This window comes from Lithobates pipiens, unplaced genomic scaffold, assembly GCF_037356315.1.
Source record: "Lithobates pipiens isolate NorthernLeopardFrog02 unplaced genomic scaffold, aLitPip1_a1.2 Scaffold_16, whole genome shotgun sequence".
In the NCBI taxonomy this organism is placed as follows: domain Eukaryota; kingdom Metazoa; phylum Chordata; class Amphibia; order Anura; family Ranidae; genus Lithobates; species Lithobates pipiens.
In genome coordinates this window covers 304,424,134-304,452,029 of record NW_027507748.1, presented here as the reverse complement: position 1 = coordinate 304,452,029, position 27,896 = coordinate 304,424,134, and the positions used below count along the sequence as shown (strand labels likewise).

The 27,896-nt window shown below is 45.6% G+C and overlaps 1 protein-coding gene across 10 annotated transcripts in view; it reads right to left on the bottom strand.

Annotated features, from left to right (window-relative positions):
- Window positions 1–27,896, bottom strand: part of HIPK1 (homeodomain interacting protein kinase 1) — a 197,348-nt gene that overhangs the window by 66,118 nt on the left and 103,334 nt on the right. For all 10 annotated transcript variants that reach the window (XM_077481570.1, XM_077481572.1, XM_077481580.1 and 7 more), the window contains exon 4: window positions 10,686–10,805. In XM_077481570.1, coding sequence (XP_077337696.1) covers window positions 10,686–10,805 — 120 coding nt within the window. The remainder of the gene's footprint in view (window positions 1–10,685; window positions 10,806–27,896) is intronic.

Below are 27,896 nucleotides of genomic sequence, written 5' to 3'. Positions count from 1 at the left end.
TGTGCCCTAAAAGTCAGTAGCACCTTATTTGTATTTTACTGGTCGTGTGCTTTCAGAAAATATATGGTTTCAGAAAATATATGGTTTCAGAAAATATATGGTTTGGTGGGTCTTAAACTATGAACGCTGCAAGGGAAAAATAAAAAAGCAATGGAAAAATTGCAAAAATGGCCTGGCCACCTGAGGTGTAAAAAGATTTTTTTTTTGTAATACTCACCTGTAAAATCCTCGATAAAGAATGATGTGGTCCAAGGTACCAAAAGTAATTAGCCTCCATCCCAAATTTTGGACAAAGAAAAGGGAAAATGGTCACCCGGACTTTAAATGAGGCCAATCACTGTATAAAGTAAACATGTGGGATATAAAACACAGCGTTTCTTTTATGGGTTCCAACAAAATGGGGGCGTTTTTGAATGAGAGATGTATACCAAAAAGCAGTCTTGGCAAAGAAAAATGTTATTATACCATGTGAGATCATGTATAACATTCTGAACACCACAAAAATGCATACACAGAATCGCATACATGCAGGGCATGCTAAAAACCACATATAAATATTGACGCCATGGTACTTGGCATATCACCATCAACCAGATGGTGGTTTGGGCGGGTGCTCCCACTGCTGTGTGGGGGACACCTTTTGATTTTGCACTGCAGAAGCAGGTTTTTCTTTCCAGCTCGGCTGACACTGGGGAGGTTCCTGAGCCTGTATGGGTGGACTTTTTTGCTCTGGCACAGATGCCTCCCTTTTCTTGCCACGCCCATGTGACGCTGGGCGGGACACGCTGTATCAGCTGCTCCTCATTTCAATATGCCTCATTTGGCGTTTGTCTTTCTGGCAACACCTGTTGATTTTGGCTCCCCATTTCCTTGTGAACAAACAAGGTAAATCACAATAGGCTTCACATATACTGTATTTATCAGCATAGAACACGCACCTTTTTCCCCCCTAAAATCAGGGGGAAAGTGGGGGTGTATGTTATACGTGATCCCCCACAATTTTTAACTCTTTCTGCGGCTTCAGGGGTATTTTCGGCGCACCGGGCCGTTCCTGGCTATCTTCAGCCGTTCTCTGCTATTTCCGGGCCGCTCAGTGACACTGACAAGGCCGCAAGTGACACTGACAAGGCCGCAAGTGACACTGACAAGGCCGCAAGTGACACTGACAAGGCCGCAAGTGACACTGACAAGGCCGCAAGTGACACTGACAAGGCCGCAAGTGACACTGACAAGGCCGCAAGTGACACTGACAAGGCCGCATTGATGGGCATTTAAATGTACGTTTTTTTTCCCTAAACTTCCCTCCTAAAAGTTTTTTTCTTTTAAATCCCCCCCCCCCCTAAACTTGGGGTGCGTGTTATACGCCGGCGCATGTTATACGCCAATAAATACAGTACTTTTAGCAATTTGTTCTTTATTTTCTTTGGTTCGTTCACCATCTCACCCAGGATCCAATTTTCTTCTCTTCTCCCTTTCTCTTTCCTATTTGGTGGGCTTTGAGTATGTTTTTTTCCTTCATCTGACCTGGTGTATGGGCTTTTCACACTCAAATATCATAAATTCAATCTATATTACTGATCTCAATTCACCAAAGTTTTAGCTCACCGTCACCCACATTTGCACATTTACCCTGGTGAATCTACAGTGCTCCCTGCTTGTCCACATGTCGCTACCTCAGCTCCCATGCCAGACCTTTTTAACAGCTCTGATCCTCCGTTCACATCTATGCAGTTGACGTGAGTATCTATAGGGATGTCCATTTTGTCCCTTACACTTCCTATTATTCAGTTACAATATTATACCATATGGTTATGTTTGTTTATAGATCACCCTTGCATTCCCTTCCATCCCTGATGAGTTGGTATACCCCAACGAAAAACACGTCGTTCTTACAGATGATTTTAGGTCTTGTTTTACTCTAGACTTTTCAACATCATTCTGCCCCTCCAGTGGCCCATGTTGTGCAGGACTTGTTTTTATGATATGCCAAGTACCATGTGTCAATATTTATATGCAGTTTTCAGCATGCCCTGCGTGTATGCGATTCTGTGTATGCATTTTTGTGTTATCTCACATGGTATAATAAAATGTTCTTTGCCAAGACTGCTTTTTGGTATACATCTCATTTAAAAACTCACCCTTTTTGTTGGAACCCATAAAAGCAACGCTGTGTTTTATATTGCACATCTTTACTTTATACAGTGATTGGCCTCAATTAAAGTCCCACTGACCATTTTCCCTTTTCTTTGACCTGTAAAATCCTTTAGAGTACATCATGGGACACAGGAGTCAGGCTAATATTCATTACCTACTGGGTAATACTCTCCAGGTGAATGGACACTGGTAGACCAAAGGTCTTCAGACAGGAAGAGATCCCATCTAAAACATCCTCCCACACAGGAAGCACTTCAGTTTTGTAGCAAACACGGAATCCTTAAAAAGAGAGGGGAGAGATCTTTGTCCCATGATGTACTCAAAAGGATTTTACAGGTAAGTATGCCAAAAAAATCCTATTTTCTTTTTTTATACATCATGGGACACAGAGTCAGGCTAATATTCATTACCTACTGGGACGTTCCAGAGCAATAGCCTTGAGGGGAGGGAGACACCCTGCCAAACAATAGCGATCAGAACTTATACGGCAGCTCGCAGTACACTGTGGCCAAAAGCCAAATCCGAAAACCGATGGCAAAAAGCCCAGGAAGTTCCTACAGCCCTGGTAGAATGAGCTCTCACCCTAATGGGAGGAGCTTTATGTTTCAGACCCAACTGGCAATGGAAGCTGCCTGCCCTTTCTTGGGTTCTTTTGGTAAAACAAATAAGGAGTCTGATCCTCGGACCTCCGCAAATCTAGACAAATAAACCTTGACTGCTTGGACGACGTTTAAAGAATGCAGTCTCTTCAGCCAAACGAGGCTAAGAGGGAAAAAAAGGCAAAATTTCCTGATTTAAATGAAAGGCTGACACCACTTTTGGCAAAAAGGATGGAACACGTCACAACACGACTGTCGCGGTGAAGGATCAAGTATGGTTCCCTGCATTAAAGGGCCGCCAACTCCGACACCCTTCCAGCCGAGGTGATAGCCATCAGTAAGGCTAGCTTGCGTGACAGCAAGTTTAATGGAATTTTCTTGATAGGTTCAAATAGTTGTTTCTGTAACAGACAGTACCAAGTTCAAGTACCAGGGACACATCGGTTACCTAATGGGGGGAAGCAAACAAGTTGCCCCCTGCATAAAGGTTCAGATCAGTGAATGGGAGGCTAAAGGCCTTTGGAAGAATACCAATAGGGCCGAAACTTGACCTCTGATTGTACTCAAAGCCAATTTGATTTCCACAGCTGACTGTAGATAAGAGAATTCTCCCAATCATGCATTTTCCATGGATGCCATTTTCTGGCTTCACAGCAAGCAATACAAATCTTCAAGACCTTATGATAAATTTTCATAGTGACAGCTTTTCTAGCATTCGCTAGGGTAGATACTGCTGATCCTGAGATGCCTCGGTCCTTTAATATACTGGCTTCAATAGCCATGCCGTCAACTTTAGAGACTGTAAACTGGGGTGGAATATAGGACACCGAGACAGTAGACCAGGGCGACGTGGAAGCCTCCATGGCCCGTCTATTGTCAGTCTCACAATCACCGGGAACCAGGGCCTTCTGGGCCAGGCTGGTGCCACCAGAATGACTGGGACCCCCCCCCCCCCCTTCTGAATTCTGCGTAACAAATACGGAAGGAGAGGGATCGGAGGGAAAGCATAAACCAGGGAGGACTGTCTCCATGGAACTATCAGAGCATCTGCTACAATTGCCAGAGGATCCCTTGTTCGGGACACAGATAATCTGCCTTCCAGTTCTCTACTCCCATGTTATGGACTGCCGATATAAAATTGCCACATGTCTCTCTGCCCTGGCTTGTATGTGGTTCATCTCCTTCAGAGCTTGGTATCACCTTGGTGGTTTGTATAGGCCACAGCAGTGGTATTATTTGACTCAACCCTGATAGGGCAGTCCTGAAGCTCCACCATCCAGGACCGTAGGGCCAGCTGTACTGCCCATAATCCCAGGAGGTTAATGGGAAGGATCTATTCTGTCCCTGACAATTTCCCCTGAGCTGTGAGCCCTTCTAGGGTCACTCCCCAGCCTGAAAGACTGTCATCTGTAGTCAGTACTCTCCAAGTTACTGGGAGAAAGGATTTTTCTCTTTCGCTGGTTCTGATCCTGCAACCACCAGTTTAGGCTTAAGTGTACCGAGGAGATTAGCACATTGGATAATCCAGGGCTTTTCCCTCCTCTGGTCCAGGCCAACAAGATGTCTAGTTGTAAAGGCTTGGAATGGAACTGGGCATAGGGTATTGCCTCTGAGGATACCATCCTCCCTAGAAGACTCATACAGCCCCAAATGGAGGGTTTTCTAGTGCCCCTTTATCTGATGCACCTGAACCTTCAGAGCACAGATCCTTATGGGTGGCAAGAATATTCTTGCTTGAACTGTATCTAGGATCTGACCTAAATACTTTAGACTTTGAGCTGGTTTCAAGGCTGACTTTTCAGTTTTTATGATCCAGCCTAAGCTTTTCAAATACCGCACTGTGCATATCATGCTCTGTTCTAGAGCCTGTAATGAGTGATCTCTGAGTAGGTCATCCAGATACCCAAGCACCAGGATCCCTTGGGTGCTTAAAAGACCCAGTACTGGTGCTAGGACCTTTGTGAACACCTGGGAAGCTGTAGCCAGCCCGAAGGGTACAGCCACAAACTGAAAATTATGTTTCTCTACTGCAAAAAACGTGGAAACCACTGATGAGGCTGAAAGATGGGTATGTGTAAATACGCGTCTTATGATGGAAGGTAGAAAGTCTCCCCTCTGGAATGAGGCAACTACTGAGCGGGCAGACTCCATCCAAAAGGACTGCATCAGTAGATACTTGCTCAGGGATCTTAGGTCCAAAATGGGCCTTGTGTCCCCATTTGGTTTCTGAACCGTAAAAAGGTTTGAGTAAAACCCTGTCCCCCTTTCAGATACCGGAAATGCTACAATCACTGTACTAGATGTAGATACTTTTTTTGGAGTGGTAGGCACAATATCAGATTGCCTGGAAGCCTCTGGTCTTTCAAGGGATACAACACTAGGGATACGACTAGGTTCATCAGGAACTGACTACATTGGTGTGCCCTTCCCTATAGTGTTAGTCCCGCTCCTCTTTTATTAAGACACTTACCGGTCATAAAAAGTACTTGGGTGTAGTATTAAAAACCTAAACAAGGGCAGCCAAAACCCCTCTATGTACCCTCTACAAAGAGAACTCTTATAAAATTCTCTTCTGGTACCAGACTCCAGCCACACTCCATAAAATATATCCTTCCACCTCTGACTGTTGCTGGCGTTGCCAGAGGGACAGGGGCTATTTCACATTTACTGGACTTGCCCCATTCTAACTCGCCTATTTGAGGTGCCCATAACGCTCACCCCCAAATTTTTCTTATTCAGCCTTTCCCAACCTAAGATAGCTAAACCATGTAGGAAGCTCCTTAGGCATGTCCTGACGGCAGCCCGTTGCTTGATAGCTCTTAACTGGAAGAACCAATTGCCCCCATCTGCAGAGGCCCTATATTCCAGGATTAAGGATGTAGAACTCATGGAAAAAATGACTGCTAGAATACGGGACAGGCTGGAGGACCACGATCTGGTCCGGGAGAGGTGGCGGCTACGGGAGGACTAATGGCGAACCGGTGCTGGAATGGTACCACAGACCTCTGGCTACTACTAAGCGCTGCGCAAACTGTTTGCGCTATATAAATCCTGAATAATAATAATATACTACTTTGCTCTTCTCTATTCTTTCCTTTTTTTTTTCTGTTTACAAAGCAGACTATCCCTGCATCGCTTTTAGTTTAGCACACTGGTCATGTACTTGAATCTATCTGGATATGTGGGTGATTACATGGTGAGCTGATCTATGGTGACATCTGTTATGCAGTGCACCGGCCAGTTTGCTTAGGACGGTTGAATATATCCATGAATCGATGCTACATACTGTTTGTTCAATCTTGACCTTGCAATGTATTGAAGGTAAACTGATTTTATTGTATAACTGTACTGCTTACCTCCTTAAAAAAATAAAACGTTAATTGAAAAAAAAAAAAAAAAAAAACTAACAAGGGAGACCCTTTAACCACTTTCAGACCAGAAAGGTCTTTTTACAATTTGGCACTGCGCTGCTTTAACTGGTAATTGCGCGGTCATGCAATGTTGTACCCAAACAAAATTTGTGTCCTTTTCTTCCCACAAATAGAGCTTTCTTTTGATGGTATTTGATTGCCTCTGCGATTTTTATTTTTTGCGATATAAACGTAAAAAGACCGCAAATTTTGAAAAAAAATGATATTTTCTACTTTTTTTGTTATTAGAAAAATCCAATATACTCAATTTTAGTCATACATTTAGGCCAAAATGTATTCAGCCACATGTCTTTGGTAAAAAAAAAGTCAATAATTGTATATTTATTGGTTTGCGCAAAAGTTGTCACATCTACAAACTAAGGTACGTTTTCTGGAATTTACTCAGCTTTTAGTTTACGACTGCCTATCTCATTTCTTGAGGTGCTAAAATGGCAGGACAGTACAAAACCCCCCCAAATGACCCCATTTTGGAAAGTAGATACCCTAAGGAAATTGATAAGAGGCATGTTGAGCCCATTGAATATTTTATTTTTTTGCCTCAAGCGATTGAATAATGACAAAAAAAAAATATTTTTTTTTTTTTTTTACACAAAGTTGTCACTAAATGATATATTGCTCACACATGCTATGGGCATATGTGAAATGACACCCCAAAATAAATTCTGCTGCTTCTCCTGAGTACGGGGATACCACATATGTGGGACTTTTTGGGAGCCTAGCCGCGTACGGGGCCCCGAAAACCAAGCACCGCCTTCAGGCTTTCTAAGGGCGTAAATTTTTGATTTCACTTCTCACTACCTATTACAGTTTTGAAGGCCATAAAATGCCAAGATGGCACAAAACCCCCACAAATGACCCCATTTTAGAAAGTAGACACCCCAAGCTATTTGCTGAGAGGCATGTTGAGTCCATGGAATATTTTATATTTTGCTACAAGTTGCGGGAAAATTACAAACTTTTTTTTTTTTTTTTCACAAAGTTGTCACTAAATGATATATTGCTCACGCATGCCATGGGCATATGTGAAATGACACCCCAAAATAAATTCTGCTGCTTCTCCTGAGTACGGGGATACCACATATGTGGGACTTTTTGGGAGCCTAGCTGCGTACGGGGCCCCGAAAACCAAGCACCGCCTTCAGGCTTTCTAAGGGCGTTACAGTTTTGAAGGCCATAAAATGCCAAGATGGCACAAACCCCCCCCAAATGACCCCATTTTGGAAAGTAGACACCCCTAAATTTAGGGGTACACTAGTGAGACTAGGTAATAAATGGCGGGTGCCCTGAAACTATAAAAAAAATAACTAACCAACCAGCGTCACCTGTAACAGTTATATGGTGATCACTGGTGAAAGGGTTAACTAGGGGGCAATCAGGGGGCTTTATGCGGTAGTATATGGGGGTCCCTGGCGCTATAAAAAGCTGCGGCGAACCTAAATACCTACCTGCCTAACTAGCGTCACCTGTGACACTAATACAGCGATCAGAAAAATGATCGCTTATTAGGCTGGGTTCACACTGGAGCGATGTGGGAACGCCACGAATGCGCGGCGGGTTCCCGCATCGCATGCCTCCCGGCGGCAGTTCACACTGCCCTATGCGAACTGCTGGGAGGGTCAGTGAAATGTTAATGACACCCCCAGATCAGTTCGCATATCGCAGTGCGATCTGCAAACTCGGATCGCATAGTGTGAACACCCATGCGATCCGATTCTACTGCGGACCAAAAAAAGGGTCCCGTGCGAGTTTGCGGCGGGTGCGACACGAATTCAGCCATACTATCTGTATGGCTGAACTCGAATCGCACAGAGATCGGATGTGATTTGCACTGCAGTGCGGTGCGAATCACATCCGTTCTCATAAACTGCTGCAATGTGAACCCAGCCTTAGTGACACTGGCGACGGGGGGTGATCACGGGGTTAAACCTTTATTGGGGGGGTTAGGGGGGTACCTTAGAACTAAAGGGGGCTAACCCTAACTGCCCTAACAGTTATTACAGTCACAAATGACACCCGCTGGGTGATCAGGGGGTTAAACCTTTATTAGGTAATAAATGGCGGGTGCCCTGAAACTATAAAAAAATAACTAACCAACCAGCGTCACCTGTAACAGTTATATGGTGATCACTGGTGAAAGGGTTAACTAGGGGGCAATCAGGGGGCTTTATGCGGTAGTATATGGGGGTCCCTGGCGCTATAAAAAGCTGCGGCGAACCCAAATACCTACCTGCCTAACTAGCGTCACCTGTGACACTAATACAGAAAAACGATCGCTTATTAGGCTGGGTTCACACTGGAGCGATGCGGGAACGCCACGAATGCGCGGCGGGTTCCTGCATCGCATGCCTCCCGGCGGCAGTTCACACTGCCCTATGCGAACTGCTGGGAGTGTCAGTGAAATGTTAATGACACCCCCAGATCAGTTCGCATATCGCAGTGCGATCTGCAAACTCGGATGGCATGGTGTGAACACCCATGCGATCCGATTCTGCTGCGGACCAAAAAAAGGGTCCCGTGCAAATTTGCGGCGGGTGCGGCGAATGGCTGAACTCGAATCGCACAGAGATCAGATGTGATTTGCACTGCAGTGCGGTGCGAATCACATTCGTTCTCATAAACCGCTGCAATGTGAACCCAGCCTTAGTGACACTGGCGACGGGGGGTGATCACGGGGTTAAACCTTTATTGGGGGGGTTAGGGGGGTACATTAGAACTAAAGGGGGCTAACCCTAACTGCCCTAACAGTTATTACAGTCACAAATGACACCAATGCAAAAAAAAAAAAAAAAATGACATTAGTGTCACTGTGACTGGGGGGCAGGGGTAATTGGGGGGGTGATCGGGGGGGTGTGAGTGTGCCTGGCATGTTCTACTGTGTAGTGTCGTGTTGGTGCAACTCACCGATCCTCTCTCCTCGGTGTCGGAACGAAAAATACCGACACGGAGGAGAGATTACATCACTTCCTCTCCTGTGTTTACATTACAGGAGAGGAAGTGATGTCACGGAGCATTTTCATTCGTCGGGAGCGATCGCGAGGGGGTGGCCATGAATGAATGGCCGTCCCCTCGTCCGGGATCGCTCCCGAACGAATACCGACAGCCGCGGGCACCGGGCGGGGGCCCGATCGGGCCCCCGACCCGCGGGAAGGCAGGGACATACATGTACGCCAATATGCCTGCCCGTGCCATTCTGTCGACGTACATCGTCGTGCGGCGGTCGGGAAGTGGTTAATAGGGCTCCCAAGCCCCTATGTAACAATCCTGCTAAGCACCTTTAGCCTGCCAAGCAACACTTGGTGACCCACGTTACCCAGTAAGGAAAGAATGAACAGCTGCAAGTTTCTGTTCAGAGCCTGCTCTGTGCCCCACAGTTACCTCATGGAAGCTCTGAGTGCTTGGCCTATACAGCTTAAATAAGCTGGGTGTGCGCCGGAACGTTCTGTGCATACGAACGGGTGTGGTTGTAGTCGCGTATGATAAAGGCTACTGCACATGTGCGGTGAAGCCGTATGCGCCATGGCTGCCAAACTACTAAGTCCAGCGGCGCTTTTTCAAATGCACGTGTACCATGGCCGCCAAACTGCTGCTGAACACAGCGGCACTCTTGCGAACGCACGCGTGCCATGGTAAACTAAGGCACCGCCGTGCACCATCATATAGGTAAGAGACAAGGAAAAAAAAAAAAAAAGTACACTTTGCAGACACCAACAGCTAGCCCAAAACTCACCCGTAAGGTCACCGCACATGGGTGTCCAGCCTCTAGCTAGCTTTACTGATTGTAACAATCACTGGGACACCCCACAATAACAGTAAAGGGGTTTCACTTAACCGTCCATGCGCAGGGAAGCTTAGAAACCAAACTTCAACCATCACGACGGGTTCCTGCCACTTGAAGATATTCAAGGACTGGGTACCCTTTTCATGTTTAGGGACCACGCCCTTGGACCTGTACAGCACCCTGCAGGAATGCCTTAGCACTGTGGTGTCCAGAATCCCACTTTGCAGGGTCCAGTGCCTGGAGGCCGCATTGCAGGCAAAACCTTGCAGGATCTCGAGTCATCTTTGCGAGGCTCTGGTACCATTTATCTAAGCATATAAAAGCCTGTGTCAAATGGATTCGATCGGTCAACCGCTTGATTCATTTAAGGACCGTTTGTGAGACCAGAGACCTGGAGCTCAAACAAACCGTGCCATCCACCTGGCAGACACTGGTAAAAAAAACTGAAGCGCTTCCTGTGTGGGAGGGGTTATATAGGGGGATCACTTCTTGTCTGAAGACCTTTGGTCTACCAGTGTCCATTCACCTGCAGATAAGAGTATTACCCAGTAGGTAATGAATATTAGCCTGACTGCGTCCCATGATGTATGAAAAAGAAAATGGAGGACAGGGCCAGGCAGCAAAAGGGTTAACAATGAGATAAGATGATATATATATTTTTTTTCTTTAACGTTTAATGTATGTAATGTGCATGGCTATTAGGAAACCATTCTGCAGCACTACCTTTAACCTCCACAATGGATAGCCCAAGTCTGGATCTCTATTGAAAAATCTTGAGGTCTTTGTTCCAGCACTGAGAAGATATTCTGCAGGTAGTCCTTGAGTCTGAGAGATGTATCTTATCTGAAAAATACAAAAATTAAAATTTTTTCATATGGTGTTTTTTTTACATTAAAGCTGCAGTCCTAACAGCTGATTATAGATCATTTTATACCTATGTACTTTTCTATTTTTTTTTTTCTTCAAAGCCTGTTTTTCCATTTTATGGGGTCTGCAACCCATCTTAAAACCTTGCAGTTATTGCCGTTTCGCAGACTGAACAGGACACCTCAATTTTTTATATTTGTGCTTGCACACAACACTTGAAGTTCTGCATTTACCGTAATGCCTGAAATCACATTTTAAAAGTCATATCTGCAGGCTTTAACTATGCATGGGGTGTGTGTGTTTGTTTTGCACAGCAAATGCACCTCACCATCTTAAATACTGCATTATTTCCTGCTGCACCGGTTTAACATAGGAAAACTCACAGCAATATTCTTCTAAAATGTACCATAAAAAAAAAGAAGTTTTGCCTTTAAAAGGTTTGGATGGAATGGGGAAGGATTTGCTACCCTGTCAAGTCTATTGTTTGGCTCCCTTATGGTTAGATCTACTCACTATTTCTTAAAGGGCCAGTATACGGTCCTTGGGGGGCCTGGATTGTGGCCAGTGGGGGTAGATAATGTCCCGGGCCCAGCGACAGTGAGAATAAACATGGCCCCATGGTTGGTGTCAGTGGGAGGAATAGTGCCTCCATCATTGATATTAGTGGGAGGAATAATGCCCATCATTTGTGTCTGCGGAAGAAACAGGGCCCCACTGCTCATGTTAGTGGGTGGAAAAGTGCCCCAAGAGTTTGATTAACCTCCCTGGCGGTACGATTATTTCGAATTTTAGGTGCTAAAAGCGGTACCATTATTTTGCATGAAAATTTGGCATTTTATATTGTAGTCCTGTAATTTTTAGGAATAACTCTCTTAAATCTGTCCAAACCAGAGTCTAGCAGACATCCCGGGTATAATAAAGTTTGAAAAATGAAATCATAAATTATAATATAATAAATTATAAATAACTGTACCAAATAATATCATAAAAATTATTCAATAATGTAATCAAATCAAAAACACTGAAATTTGCTCAGTTGCAGAATTGTCACTTTCATTACTTTTCAATATTTGATGATGGATCTCCGCACAAATCACTATCCCTCAATTCTGCGAGTGATTACAATTATCGCTGTTTTCTAGCTGGTCTAAAATAATTTTTGATGTAAAGGGACAGTTTTGGTTGCTATGGACAATCTCCAATTTCCAGGCATAAAGAACAGTTTTTATTATATAAAATTGCATGCAGGACACTGGGCAGACCACTAGGGACAAAGGGGATGTAAAATATTTACATACAGCAATGTAATCTGTAAGATTACATTATACTGTATGTATACTGTGTGTTTCACTTTTTAAATTTGGCGCCGATCTCCGTCCCCGTGCATCGCAACGCTCGCAGGGAACGGAGATCGGCGATGTGATAGATCGAGCGATACACTGCTCGCTCGTACAGCGGGGAGACAACGCTGGATCCGAGGGAGAAGGTAAGTAAACCTCCTTCTGGATCCAGCGATGCAGTCCCGAGTCTGGCTCGGGGTTACCGCTTTTGGTATAAAAATTCCACCCCGAGCCAGACTCGGGAAGACCGTCATGGGGGTTAAGGCTAGCAAAGGGCCGCATTTCACTATTTGTACCTGTAGCAATGGACACCAAAACTGAAAGGAGAAAATCCAATAATTTTTAGTTGTCACCACATCAGAAAGAGCAAGCGTCCTGTCAATTAGGATAACTGTGGTGGATACAACGGTCTAAAAAATATTCCCTTTATTTTGGACATATTAAATGAAAACCTCCCCAAAGAAACACAGGCAGAAAAAAAAAAAAAAAAAAACCTTAAAAAAGTTTAACCCTACTTTTTACCAAAAGAATAAATAAAAAAGTATCTGGCTTTAGCTATACTTTCTAGAGACCAGGCACATTAACCTTTGGTTATTCATTATTAAATATATTAAACACAACCATTTAGCATATCCTTCAATCATAATGTGGGCATACATGTATTGATTTGCAATCGATCTAGGCAGCATTGATCGCAAACAAGAGATCATTGATTTAATGATACAACAATCACACATTCTAGTTTCCAGTTCTCCAATCAATTAAAATGATCGAAAATAGTTATACTGTATATCTACGTAATTAAATATGACTGTTGAATCGATCTGCATTACAATCGGTTTTCTGATACAAATGCAGTTAACTACAGTTGATTAACTTGGCAGTGAAAATTCAGGTCACTAAAAATCAATCGATTAAATGGCCTTGCTTGATGATTGTGACCCAGCAAACCTAAATTAAATAAAATTTGCAATTACATAATCATCCTGATAAGTGTGTGGCCACCATAACTCTAATTTTATATTTGAGATGATCACTCCAAAGGCTGCAATCATATAAGGCTTACAGAAAACCTGCCTGCATGGCAAGCTGTTAGACCTATTTTTGCTATGTTATTACTGAACAGAGCTGATCTATTGCAACTGACTTTGCATCATATAAATAGACTAACCATCAAGGCAGAACATTGCAGATAGACCCAGAAAAAAAAAAAAATGTCCTACTGGCCAGAAATGATTGTTCTAACAGATGCAGCACTATAAATTTAAACACAAATTAAGTCACATCAAAGTGAAGGGGAAAAAAAAAAGCAAGCTTCTTCAAAATAGATGTTGCTATTGGAGGGGAAGCTAGTCCCTATTTGATATTAGAAAGAGAAACAAGCAGCCTCCCCAACCACATTACAGAAATGTTTTTCAGAATACTGGCAGATTCTCAATTAGCGGAAATTATCCAACCAGAGCTGAATAATTTAAACTACTGAAAGCCAGCAGAGGTCTTGTGGAAATTTACAGGTCTACAGAATGTGGCAGCAGTAGACAAATCATTCACCAAAATTCTCAACATCCAACATTTGTAAACACAACAGGTGAGCTAAATACAACATAGGTGCTGTCATATTCCAGTCTTTAGTGTAGATTAGAAACACGATCACCCTACTGGCTCCTGTAATCAGTTTTTTCCCCCTTCAGCAGGGCTTCAGCCAAAAGAAAAGGTTCTGCTCTTTTCTACAGTATGCAGCCAGCTGTGAAGCTCCAAGAAGCCACAGTCGGCTACCCCCAGTTAACATGCTGGCACCCCAAAGATGGTGAACACAAAGCTGGATCCTTGTACAAGTAGGGGTGTTTATTAAAAAGTAAACAGCTACAGTTTTTGTAGCTGCTGACTTACATTTTTACCCCCTTTTCACTGAAGCGCCTCTTTATGGATAGAATTTCTAATGACAATTCTTATGAAAATTTGTACGAAAATTCTCAGGACATTTATTTGTTCTTGGATTTTAGAATAAATGAACTTTACCAAATGAATACCACATATACTGGTAAAAATTTGTTCTGATAAAACTCCATCCTGCTTCTTTGAATTTTCGTCATTGTGATCGAAAACAATGTGAGCCACTAAATGATTAGGAAAAAAATTTAGAACCTTTTCCCAAGAAATAAAGGTAAAAATTTGACCCATCTATGGCCAGCTTTAGTGTGAGCATAGCCAAGCAGTTTGAGGGCTTTTTTTTTATGTGCAAAAATGCTAAATTTTGAGCCACACATTTGAATTGGAGCACCTGAATACATAGGGGGGCTTTCACATTCTACTCGCCACTTCCAGAGTCATCCACCAATTGAATGTCATTAATCAGGATGTAGATTTTAGAAGCACACTTAGGTCTGCAGGGACTGTTCAGCCTGCTGGACAATGTTTGTCATATGGAGGAACAGGAAAGTGACATTTACCCCTCATGTGGGCATCATTGTGTATGCTTTTCTTCTTTGTAGGGAAAAGTATTCCACTGCAAAAGTAGTAAATGCCTATTACAGCCAGTTATACCCCGACTAGCCATAATGTTATCACCATGGACAGTAAGGTTGCAGTGCCAATACCGAGCATTTGCATGAGTACTTGTGCAAATGTTCTGATGCATAATCCGATACCCCCAGCACCGCATGACATTAACCACTAGAGGACTGAAAAATTACATAGACTCGTGTTGAACAGCATGTTATCGCCATCATCCCTCAATGTACAAAATATTTGAATACCTCAACAGTGACATTTTCAAGGCAATGTCAATGACAATTTTTTTTTCGATATTTATATACAAAAATATTTATTGATACAAAATGATAAAAAGAATACAATGATTACACAGAAGTATTTTGTACAGTATGATATGTGGTTTATAAAGCAACAATATCCATCATATACACACCAAAAAGCACGTTTTTTGGTGTGTAGATGATAGATATTTAACTAGGGTTTTATGTCCCTGATATAATTTTTGTATATCAGGGACTGGAGACATGTGCAGTGGAGTTATTTTGTACATCTATCAAAGTTTTTTTGAATCATGTTTTTTTTTTTTGCAGTGATTTTATAATGAGACCTTTTCAAAAGCTGTGTGGCCGCGTTGAAAGATAATTTTGTCCGGAACCAGGGGATGGAGATGTGAGTAGTTCAGCACCGCTATTTTGGGGACATATGTATTTTTTAAATGGCATTTTCTAATTGTTGTCAAATATATTTGATATTTTGTGTTTTCAGAGAGTGGCTTCCCTGAAGAAATTTTATGCATCATTCGAAATGTGTTGAAAAAGCCGTTCCACGTATACTGTACAAAATACTTCTGTGTAAGCATTATTGTATTCTTTTTGTATCAATAAATATGGAAAAACATTTTTGTCATAGACATTGCCTTTAAAATCCCACTGTTGAGGTATTCAAATATTTTAACTACTAGCGGACTAGCTGCCACAGTTATACTGCGGTAGTTTGGCTCTCCTGGGCAAATCGTTGTAGCTATACTTCGGCCACTTTGAGACCACTATGGGGCCCGCGCGACGATAGAGCTGATGCGCGTGCCTGGCAGCTGCGATGTCCATCGGGCACCCACGATCGCCTTTGAGAGACACAGAACAGAGATCTCTCAATGTAAACAGACAGATCTCTGTTCTGTCAGGGGAGAGGTGACAGATCTGTTCATACTAAGTATGAACAACGATCGGTCCCCTCCAGGCAGTCCCCCACCCCCCCCAGTTAGAATCACTCTGTAGGACACATTTAACCCCTTCCCTGCCAATGACATTTGTACAGTAATTGGTGGCTATTTTTTTATTTTTTTTTAGCTCTGATCGCTGTATAACTGTCAATGGTCCCAAAAAAGTGTCAAGTGTCCGATCTGTATATCGCAATGTCGCAGTCCCAATAAAATTCAGATCACCAACTTTTGCACAAATATACGCTTATTGCAATTTTTTTTTTTTAACCAAAATGATGTAGTATATCGGCCTAAGCTGAGGAAGAAATCTTATTTTTGGGGGAAATTTATTATAGCAAAAAGTAAAAAATATTACTTTCAAAATTGTCGCTTTTTGCTTATAGTGCAAAAAATAAAAACCGCAGAGGTGATAAAATACCACCAAAAGAAGATATTTTGGGGGGGGCTGTTTGGGTACAGCATCGCACGACCACGCAATTGTCAGTTAAAGTGACGTAGTAAGGTATCGTAAAAAAATGGCCTGGCCATTAAGGGGGTAAATCCTTTCAGGGCTGAAGTATTTTAAAAAAAAAAGTATCGGTAAATGGTATCAGCGAGTACTTTTTTTTTTGGGGGGGGGGGGGGGGGGGGTCTGAGCATCGGCACTCTGTCTTAACTTCGTACAGTGCAACCCTAGTATGCATAGTGGCATCACACCAAATTTTCTTCTTAGGTCTAATAATGTCACATTTGTTTCCATTTCTCCCTACCAGTAGGGTTGCACAAATACATCTGGGTTCAGCTGAACAGGTTAAAGATCGGGTAAAGCAACAAATCTGAATCTAAACAGCACTGAAGTCAATGATTTTGGAATTCAGGTGGCGCATACTGTACACACCACTCTAAAATGACAGAAGATGTTCAATGATGCCAAGACATGAGGTACGAGGGCAAATGTTAAATTCTATTTAGTCGTTTTCCACACACTGCCTCCACCCATCATGAATCGTTATGCAAGTTTCTCCAAAAAAAATAAAAAATCAGGCATCACCTCAACTTGGATAAAAGTGATGGTAGATTTATCTGCAAGCTGGTATCCACTTTGTGTCACAGATGCTTAAAGGGATTGCAAAGTGAAATTATTATTTTTTTTTTTTAAATAAGAAACATGTTATACTTACCTCCACTTTGCAGCTCGTTTTGCACAGTGGCCCGAACCTGCTCTTCTGGGGTCCCTCGGCCGCTGTCTCGGCTTCCTCCCGCAGGTGCTTCTCACGTTCATGCAAGCTCCCTCGCATGGTGAGAAGCACCTGCGGGTGCTCTCCCGTGATACAGCTGGCGGCTATAGCCGCTCGCTATATCACACGGCCCCCGGCGCTCCGCGTCAGTGGATGTGATTGACAGCAGCGCGAGCCAATGGCTGCGCTGCATTCCATCCATCCACTCCAGCCAATCAGCGGCCAGGCTGAACGGTGAAAAGGATGGCGGGGGCGAGCGCGGGATTTTCGAAGGGCGAGGTAAGTAAAACGGGGGGGGGGGGGGGGGGTTAGGCAGTGTCAGATGTTTTTTTTTACCTTAATGCATAGAATGCATTAAGGTGAAAAAACATTTACCTTTACAACCCCTTGGGTTGGAGGTGGTGAAAAACGAAGTTCAAAAACCTAACCTGGAGGAACACAGAAAACCTTTTGATACAGAGTAGGAAGGTGTCAAACTCCTAAGCCGGTCAAAGACCGATCTAAATTTAGACGGTGCAGCAGAAACTGGATAATTTTCCATTCAAACCTCCCGCCATCAGAACACTGATTTGAGCAATTTTCATGGGTGAAGGAAAGAAAATTGATTCATGTATGGCTTTCCTTAGCATGGTGAACCTGGGGTAAGTAAACATTCATACCACCATTGCAACTTTAATCAACTGATCCAGCGACAAGCTGAAAAAACATCTCCAAATATAGGGAAAACCAGGTCCTTCAGTGCCACACTGGACAAAGTTTAAAATAAACATTGAGCATAGATGATAGCCACTGCCAGAGCCCTACTCAGGGTTTTGACCAAATAGCTAAAGTATGAGAAAATGGGAAAACTATTTGTAAGCATAGTTTGATTGGTAGAGTCCACAAGAGTAGATGGATCAAGAAATTGATTTGAATTTCTGACACTGCACAAGTGCAACCTGCAAAACATACTGGGCACTGTATCAAGAACCAGGTTCTACACAGAACAGCACTAGTAAAGTCTGCAGCAGGAATTTGACACATGATTCTAAGCACTGCATACAAATCTGTATAGACCAGCAGGCTGGTGGATGGGCAGCAGAAGTAAGCTGCATGCCAAAATTAATTCCCAAGAAGGCCATGCACTGCAGGAATCCTCAGAGGATGGCAGACACTGCATAACATGCAGTCAGATTGCAAATGAAGGAATGTGTTGGCAGGAACAGGATTGCACCATTTTTTCATTGCATGGTAGTTATTACTTTATGGGGCTTTTCAAAATGTACATTTTACTGCAACATGTGTGGGTTGTGCTCGTAATGTGATTTACAGCAAGAACGCAACTTACAAATAAGAAAGTAGTTAAAAGCAATATGCCTCACACATTATATGGTGGGCTAACTGGGTAGTACACAAAATTAGGATCCATACAGTAATAAACTGTTAAGATATAGGCTTGTGACAAAAGTCTAATCAATGTGTACTCAAAACCTCAGACATATTTTCATAAAAGGTCATGCTCACTGAAAATAGTACATACTTTCCAGCAGTACTTCAAAGCACTTCAAGGTAGTTTCTTTTGTGTAGACAAAAGGTTTCAGTTGAGTGTTTAAATACCGGAGCCACCCAACAGCTGTATGAAGCCATAGAGAAAAATCTTCTAGAAAAACGTGAGGCGCTTGCCTTCAGTAAAAAAATAAATTACCCAGGAAACAGTGTGACAATGCAAAGTCAGTTTTACAGCTTGCAATCTAGTATGTATAGCCAACCAATTAAACAAGTTAAAAAAAAAAAACACACAAAGCCTGTACTAATGTATATTCATTTATAATGAAAGGTTATACCAGAGAATATTTAAATGTGGCTACTAAATTTATCAGCATCTTTACATTTATAAAGTCATTATACAATACTAGGTTTGCACTAACATTTGAGTTCAGCAGAGAAATCTGCTAAATGGTCAAAACAGGATTTCAGTTATCAGTAAAATAGGATTTTTGTACTCACCGTAAAATCCTTTTCTCTGTAGTTCATTGATGGACACAGCTCCTTTAATTCTTAGGGTTATCAAGCTACCTTCAGGCGAGTACTAGGCAGAACACGTAAAACATATAAAAACAGCAAGACTGCACAGCACTGCCCAGGGGGCAGTCCCACTGGCTATAACCCCTCACCCTGCTTCCTGCAGCTCAGTTTGTCAAAAAGCAGTACAAACATAAATAGGAGGCTTTTATCGCGAGTACAAAAATCCTATTTTCTCTTTCGTTCATTGACGGACACAGCGCCTTTAAAGTGGTTGTAAACCCTTACAAACCACTTTGTAAGTACACGGTTTAGGAGATATTTGCCGAAAGACAGGCACTGAGCGCGCCGCAGTTAACGATATGCCGCGGGTGGCGGCTCCTGTGCGCATGCGCGGGAGTGAAGTCATCGCGGCTCCAATGAATGACAGCGCCGGAGCAGCGAGACCCACCGAGAAGATGGATGCTCCGGACTACAGGGGACAGCGTTGACTTCGCTGGCTCCTGTCTCAGGTAAGTGACACATAATGGACTACTATGCGATGCATAGTAGTCCATTATGCTTTACCTTTGCAGGGAATCAAAGAGGAAGTAAACCCATCAGGGTTTACTTCCTCTAATTCTTGACCTTAGGGACATCCTCAAGCAGTGTCAAAAAAACGAGGGGTGAAAACAGCAAAAAATAAACTTCCTCTTGTTGTGAGCGAACACCTCAGAGGAGTCGCCACCTTAAATGGCCACCATCAAACCCTGCGGCCAACTTATGCATCTAAAAGATACATTTAGAACAAATTCGTAACTCAATGAAAGCGGGAATTGCAATCTTACACCGCCGCCTGCAAAACCTTGCAGACAAAGATAGCATCCGAAGATGTGCTTATGTCAACTTTGTAGAATTTAGTGAAAGTGTGAACGGACGACCAAGTTGCCACCTTGCACACCTGGGAGACAGACTCTTGATGTCAGAAAGTCCAGGAGGTTCCAATTGTCCTGGTGGAATGAGCTGTGACAGGAAAAGGGGGCACCCGCATAGGTCTGAACCACTGAGAAATGGTGGTCGACGAGACCCTCAGACCTTTCTTTGGACCAGCCACCGAGACAGAGTCTGACTTCCGGAAAGGAGCTATAGCAGACTGATACACCTGTAGAGCCTGGACCACATCCAGGGAATGTAAAGCAACTTCTTTCGGATGTGTCGGCTTAGGACATAGGGATGGTAACAATGTCCTAATTTAGATGAAAATGCCAAAACCACCTTTGGAAGAAAGGAGGGCTGCGGAGGTAGCACCGCCTTATCCTTGTGGATGACCAGGTAGGGAAACTTGCATGACAAGGCCGCCAACTCACAAACGCTCCTGGCAGACGTAATAGCCACTAGGAGGACTACTTTCTGAGAAAGCGTTAACAAGGGAATCTCCCTAATGTTTTCAAACGGCGGTTCATGAAGCGCCGATATCATCAGATTTATATCCCACGGAGGTAGCGGTGGTCGAACTGGAGGGACTACGTGTCAAACCCTTTGCACAAAAGTACTCACCAATGAGTGAGTCGCCAAGGGGCGTTGGAAAAAGACAGCCAAAGCTGATGATATCTGGCCCTTGATGGTGCTCAAGGCAAGTTCCTGATTCACTCCTCGTGGCAAAAACAGCAGGATCCTGGAAACTAAGTGCGCGGACACCACCCCATCGCCTCGCACATGGAGAGGTAAGCCTTCCATGTACGATGGTAAATCTTCCGAGAAGATGACTTTAGTGCCCTCAGCATAGTGGACATTACAGAGTCTGACAGACCTCAGTCCCTTAGTACCTGGCTTTCACCAGCCATGCCTTTAAAACAAGCGACGGAAAAGCAGGATGAAGTATTGGACCTTGCGATAGAAGGTCCCCTCGAATCAGCAGCCGCCAAGGAACCACCACCATCAGTCTTACTAGGTCAGTGTACCAAGCAAGGATGCAGAGGCCAATCTGGGGCAATCAGAATTACTGGAATCCCATCTGCATGGCAGACGTTGCAGGAGCTTTAGTGGGGGGGGGGGGGGGGTGTAGGAGGCATAAATCAGCTGATAATGCCCCCAACACGCCTGGCGCATCCGCCCAGGGGTCTCTTGTCCTGGACACAAACCTCTGAACCTTCCGATTGAGCCAAGAGATCCACATCTGGTGTGCCCCACTTTAGGCAAAGGAGCCGGAACACATTCAGATGCAACGACCATTCTCCTGGGTCCAGCATCTGACAACTTAGGTAGTCCGCCTTTCAGTTTTCTATGCCCGGAATGTATATAGCCAATAGGGCTGGCACGTGCTGCTCTACCCACTGGAGGATGTGAGCAACCTCCCATGCTGCTTGTTTCTCCTTGATGGTTGACGTACGCCACCACTGTGGCGTTGTCCCACTGGATCCTGACCGGATGCCCCTGTAGCCTCCTTGACCATGTGGAGCCGGCATGCATGCCCAAAACTCCACCCCAATCGGTCAGGTTGGCGTCCGTTATGATCACCGTTCAATTGAGAGGAAGGAACGATTTCCCGGACTGAAGGGCCTGAGACCTCAGCCACTAGAGAAGGGATCCCTGACTAGCTGTCTCACCCGAATTTGACAATCCAAGGATAACGGAGATTTGTCCCATTTTGACATCTCCTTTTGCAGGACTCGAGTGTGAAATTGAGTGTACGGTACCGATTCGAAAGTAGCTACCATGAGGCCCAGAACTCGCATGCAGAAGCGCAGCGACAACCACCTGCAGTTCACCAACAACTTCACCGCAACTTGAAGGGTCTGCAGCTTATCTGAAGGGAGAAAAACTGTCTTTTCTGGGGAGTCCAGCAGTAAGCCCAGGCACTCCAGGCATTAAGTCAGCACTAACACCGACTTCTTTAGGTTCAGCACCCAACCATACTCCCGGAGAGTCTGTATGGTGATCGCTACAGACTCCCTTATTTCTGAGACGGAAGCTGCTCTCAGAAGGTCGTCATCTAGGTAACCCACGATTGCGATCCCACGTTGCCTTAACACCAGAATTGGAGTTAACACCTTGGTAAAGACCCGGGGTGCTGACGCCAGGCCAAAAGGGAGAGCCACAAACTGGTAGTGCTCTTCCCCGACTGCAAATCGCAGAAACCTCTGATGCCTGAGGCATATGGGTACATGCAATTACGTGTCCTTGATATCCAAGGACGCCAGGAAGTCCCCCTGATTGGGTGCAGAGACCATGGAGCAAACCGATTCCATCCTGAACCTTTTCACTTTCACAAAGCTGTTGAGGGCCTTCAAGTCCAGGATGGGACGTACCCCTTTCTTTTTGTGGACTACAAACAGATTAGAGTAGAATCCCTGAAACCTTTCGTCGGTACAGGTACCATCACCCAGCGCAGCAGCAGGTCCTGTACTGCCCCAAACAGGGCTTCCAGACGAGCCAGAAGCAGATGCAGGTTTTACGGAAAAAAATCTGTTTGGTGGACAAGAAAGAAACTCTCCTATATCTCCATGAAACCAGTTTGCAGACCCATTGGTCCGACAGTAGGGAGGTCCACAGAGCCGAAAACTCCCGAAGGCGACCCCCAACCTGAGAGTCAGACGGGGGCAAACCTTTACGTGGTAACATTTTTGCTTACAGACTTGTTTGGCTTGCGAAACTAGGGACGCTTTTGTCCTTCAGCAGGCGCCTTGTCGGACTGGGAACGCTTAGCTGCTTACCCGGGCGGGTGAAAAAAACTGTTTGACCGGAAAAAGAGGGTCCTTGCCTACAGCGTGGCTCATTTGCCTTCCTGGACTGTGGGAGCAACGTGCTCTTCCCACCGGTAACATTTATTTTTTATTTTTTTTGCAAATCTGTTTATTGGGATTTAGACAGTAAACAAGCAACCAAAAGCAAAACAAACAAAAACACATACATCGGTCACGATTAGTGTTACAGGCGTGACGTGTATAGAGTTGCAATATAAGACAGTGTGTTACATACAAAACATGTCGGAGAATTCAAGGCATCTCAACGGCCACAGAGAGCCGTCTCCATGTGCAGTAGGACGACTCGGAACTAAACCATGCTACTCAGATATACAACATTTACACTAGTGCATATTCCTATTCATTAACCACTTGCTTACTGGGCACTTAAACCCCCCTCAGTCCCAGACCAATTTTCAGCTTTCAGCGCTGATGCACTTTGAATGACAATTGCGCGGGCATACAACACTGTACCCAAATGAAATTTTTATCATTTTTTTCCCACAAATAGAGCTTTCTTTTGGTGGTATTTAGTTACAGCTCGGAGTTTTATTTTTTGCTAAACAAACAAAAAAAGATGCAAAAAAAAAAAAAAAAATCATGTTTTAATAGTTTGTTATAAAATTTTGCAAACGGGTCATTTTTCTCCTTCATTGAAGTGCGCTGATTAGGCGGCACTGATAGGCTGCATTGGTGGGCACTGATGGGCTGCATTGGTGGGCACTGATGGGCTGCACTGGTGGGCACTGATAGGCATAGTTAAGGCGGCACTAATAGGCACAGATAAGGCGGCACCGATGGGCACAGATAAGGCGGCACTGATGGGCAAAGATGGGCACAGATAAGATGGCACGGATGGGTGGCACGGATAAGTGGCACGGATGGGTGGCACGGATGGGCACTGATAGGTACCACAGATAGATGGGACTGATGGGCACTGATAGGTGGCACTGATAGGTGGCTCTGATAGGTGGCACTGCTGGGCACTGATGGGCGGCACTGCTAGGCACTGATGGGCGGCACTGCTGGGCACTGATGGGCGGCACTGGGGTGCAGCACCTTTGAGGCAGATTTTGGGTGGCACTGTGGGTGGCACTGCTGGGTGGCACTGTGGGTGGCACTGTGGGCACTGCTGGGTGGCACTGTGGGCACTGCTGGGTGGCACTGTGGGCACTATGGGCACTGCTGGGTGGCACTGACAGGGGGGCACTTACTTTATTTCAGGATGGCACTGCGGGTGGCAGGTGGGCACTGGCAGGGGGCAGGTGTCCGTTTAAATTGCTGGCCGTGATCGGGACTGATGTCCCGAACACGGCCGCCGGCGATCGGCTTTTTTTTTTTCTCCTCGCGCTGTCAGCGCGAGGAGGAATACTAGCCGATTACCGGCTCCGTTTTATCACATGATCAGCTGTCATTGGCTGACAGCTGATCACGTGATAAGGGGTCGGGATCGACCCCTTACACGGATCGGTGATCAGGCGAGTCTCACGGACTCGCCGATCACAGAGCGCGCCGCGCGCGCCCCTCAGGGGGCGCGCAGGCCGCTCGTAACCGGGACTACGTCAATAGACGTAGTCCCGGAAATGTGGGTCCGCGCTATTGCCGTCATTTTGCAATAGCGCGGTACCCAAGTGGTTAACAAACGATAATGCGTTAAGTAGGCTGTGGTCCGAGGCTGTGGAGGCATCCGCCAGCCAGCTGGACCAGACCTTGTCATATTTTTGCGGGCAACCCCTATTAACATAGCAGTCCTTGTAGAGAGGCAGGCTTTCATTCACCAATTTTTTCCACAGGGAGAGAGGAGGAGGAGTGGGCTTACGCCAGCTGAGTGCAATGGCCTTGCGGGCATAGAAGAGAAGTAGCCCAGCTAGGGTGCGCCACGCCACAGTGGGAATTAGATGGTCTATCAGGCCCAGTATGCAAGTTTCTATAGAGAGTTGGAGCGATATAGAGGTGACCTGTGTAATGACCCCTAGTATCTCCTTCCAATAGTCAAAAATGGCTGGGCAGGTCCAAAAAATATGAATGAAGTCCCCCGGTATTGTCCCACAACGCTAACATCCCGGGGGGGAGGCGGGGTTCATTTTGTGCAATCTGTATGGGGTGAAATATGCTCGGTGGGCCATCTTAAACTGTATTAGCCGATCTCTCAGGGAGACCAGGGATCTGAAGGGGAAGTCCCACATGTCATCCCAATCATCATTATCAAAGGTGGGAATGTCTCGCACCCACTTATCTCTGAGTTTTCCCAAAGTAGGGAGGGAGGTCATTATCAAATGGGAGTAAAAGTTTTGAGGTGGGCTTATTGTCACAGCTGGACTTGGAGGCCCTCCAGCGCGGATTGGACAACCTGGGGGGGGGGGGGGGGGAGAACTGGAGAACTGGCACCTGAAGGCATGGGAGAGTTGTAGATACCTAAAAAAATAACTCTGCGGGACGTTGAAATCAGAAATCAACTTGGGGAGTGGAGCCAGCGATTGGTCAGAAATCACCTGGTCCACTGTTCTAATATTGAACTTAGTCCAAGCATGGGGTTCAGGCAGTTTGTAAAACTGCACCAGGGTGGGGTTTCGCCACAAGGGGGCAGCTGGAGAAAGTGCATTGGTAGGGTATTTTTCAATTTTAAGTCCTACCCCCCATGCACGTAACGTGGTGCGCATGGAGGGGGTCAGTGGGTACGGGGCCTTCGGGCCACGATAGAGTAAAAATTTCAACGCCTCCAGTGACCCCAACACCGCCGCCTCAACCAAGGTGGCAGGGTTTGTCCTATCAGGAGTGAGCCACCAAGCCGCAGTAACCAGCTGGGTGGCTAGAAAATATTTGTACAGGTCAGGGCACGCGTAATTGTTGACCATCCATACCCGGGGGACTGGTTTCCCCAGATGAAGGAGGTAAAGAGACTATGCAGGCGGGAGAAAAAGGATTTAGGAATCCAATGTGGAGATTGGCGAAGTAGGTAGATAAATTTTGGTAGGATTTTCATTTTTATCAGGTTTATCCGCCCTAGCAATGATAGGGGTAGTGACTCTCATGCCTTCAGTCGCAGCCGTGTCTCATGAACCACTGGGGATAGATTTAGGGGTACAAAGTCCGAAGCCTGCCTCGAGACCACAACCCCAACCACAACCCCAAGGTACCACTGTAGGGGTATATCAGGGGGGGCAGTGTCTCGAGCTGCTGGGTCTATGGGGAACAGAAGCGACTTTGACCAGTTAACCTTAAGGCCCGTGATCGTGGAGAATGAGTCAAGAATCTGTAATGCCCCTCTGAGTGAGGAGTCCGCGTCGTTGAAGAGAAGGAGGTCGTCCGCATACAGGGCGACCCTCTCCTCCAGCCAGCCAACACACAGGCCTCTGATATGTAGGGAGGTACGTAAGGCCTCTGCCAGTGGTTCCATTGCAATGGCGAATAGGGCCGGAGAGAGAGGGCAGCCCTGTCTCGTGCCCCTGGACAAAGGGAAGGACCGTGAAAGACTCCCCCCCCCAACTTAATGGCCGACGTGGGGTGCCTATAGAGCGTCTGAAGCCACTTAATACCAAGGGGAACCCCATTCTGCGGAGGACCTCCCACAGAAAAGGCCACTCTACAGTGTCGAAGGCCTTCTCTATGTCTAGGGAGGCCACCACCCTGGAACCCTCAGTAAGGTGCTGAGCATGGATGTTAGTAAACAGGCATCGTACGTTGATGTCAGTGGCTCTATTAGCCATAAAACCAGTCTGGTCCATCTCTATCACAGACGGCAGTAGGGGCTGTAGTCTCGTAGTGAGTAATTTGGTAAGAATTTTGAAGTCCGCATTTAGGAGGGCGATAGGCCTATATGAGGCACAGGATGTGGGGTCCTTAAGGGCCTTGTGGATTAGTATTATGTGTGCATGATTTATGGAGGTGGGAAGGGTGCCCTCGGCCAGACAGTGAGTATAGAGCTGGGCCAGCTGGGGGGCAAGTAGGTCCCCATGGGTTTTGTAGAACTCCATAGGGAGGCCATCTGGACCCGGGGATTTCCCTGCGGGAAAGGAGCAAATGGCCCTCCGTACGTCCTCCGGGGTAATGGGCCTTACCAAATTTTCTCTCTCGGCGTCCGAGAGCCAGCCGAGTGCCAGGTCCTGTGGCCTGAGATCCGAGGGCAGTACGGAGGTATAAAGGGAACTATAGTATTGCCTAAATGCGTCCAATATGTCTGGAAGAGAGGAGACCGATTCACCTGAAGGGGACACCACACTAGGTATCACCGTCAGGGGCAGGTCATGTTGAGCTAACATTGCCAGGAGACGACCGTTCCGGTCCCCCTGTTCAAAAAATCGTTGCTTGTTGCGGTAAAGATCCAGTCTGGTAAGTTCTGTGAGGTGGAGGTGTAATTCTCGTTTCGTCGCATTAAGAGCCTCGAAACTAGAGTCGGTGGGGTCAGCTGCATAGGCCTCAGCCTGGGTATCTACCTTGCTCTGTAACTCAGTCGTGGTGGTGGCTTGTTCTCTACGGATCCCAGCTATGGAGGAGATATAATGACCTCTACTGAAGGCCTTGAATGCGTCCCAGGTAACCTCTGGGGAGGAGGACCCTGCATTAATTTGCCAGTATTCGGTAAGGTGGGGCGGGATAGTGTTGACCAAATCGGCATGGGAGAGCCAGTGGGTTCCCAGGCGCCAAAGGGCCGAGGTTCGGGAAGTGGGGGAACGGACATTAAGGAGGAGGGGGCAGTGGTCCGACAGCCCGCTGGGCAAGTACGTGGCGTCCAACACGTCCGATAGCATGGCTGGATTGGCAAAAGCTAAGTCGATGCATGAGGACGTTTTATAGGTGGTGGAAAAGCAGGAGTAGGCCCTAGTCGAGGGGTGTTTCCACCTCCAGGCCTCCGTCACTCCCATGGCTTGTGCCCAAATGGATAGGTCAGGGGAGCATTGTTTGGGGGGGACCGGTCTGTCCAAGTCCGGGGCTAGAATGGCATTAAAATCACCCATAAGTAGCAGCCTAGCGGGGCAGTATGGGGTAACCTTTTCCAGGATAGTGTATAAGGTGGATGCTGAAAAGGGAGGAGGCAAGTATACATTTATCACAATATATCTCGTTCCCCAAACTGA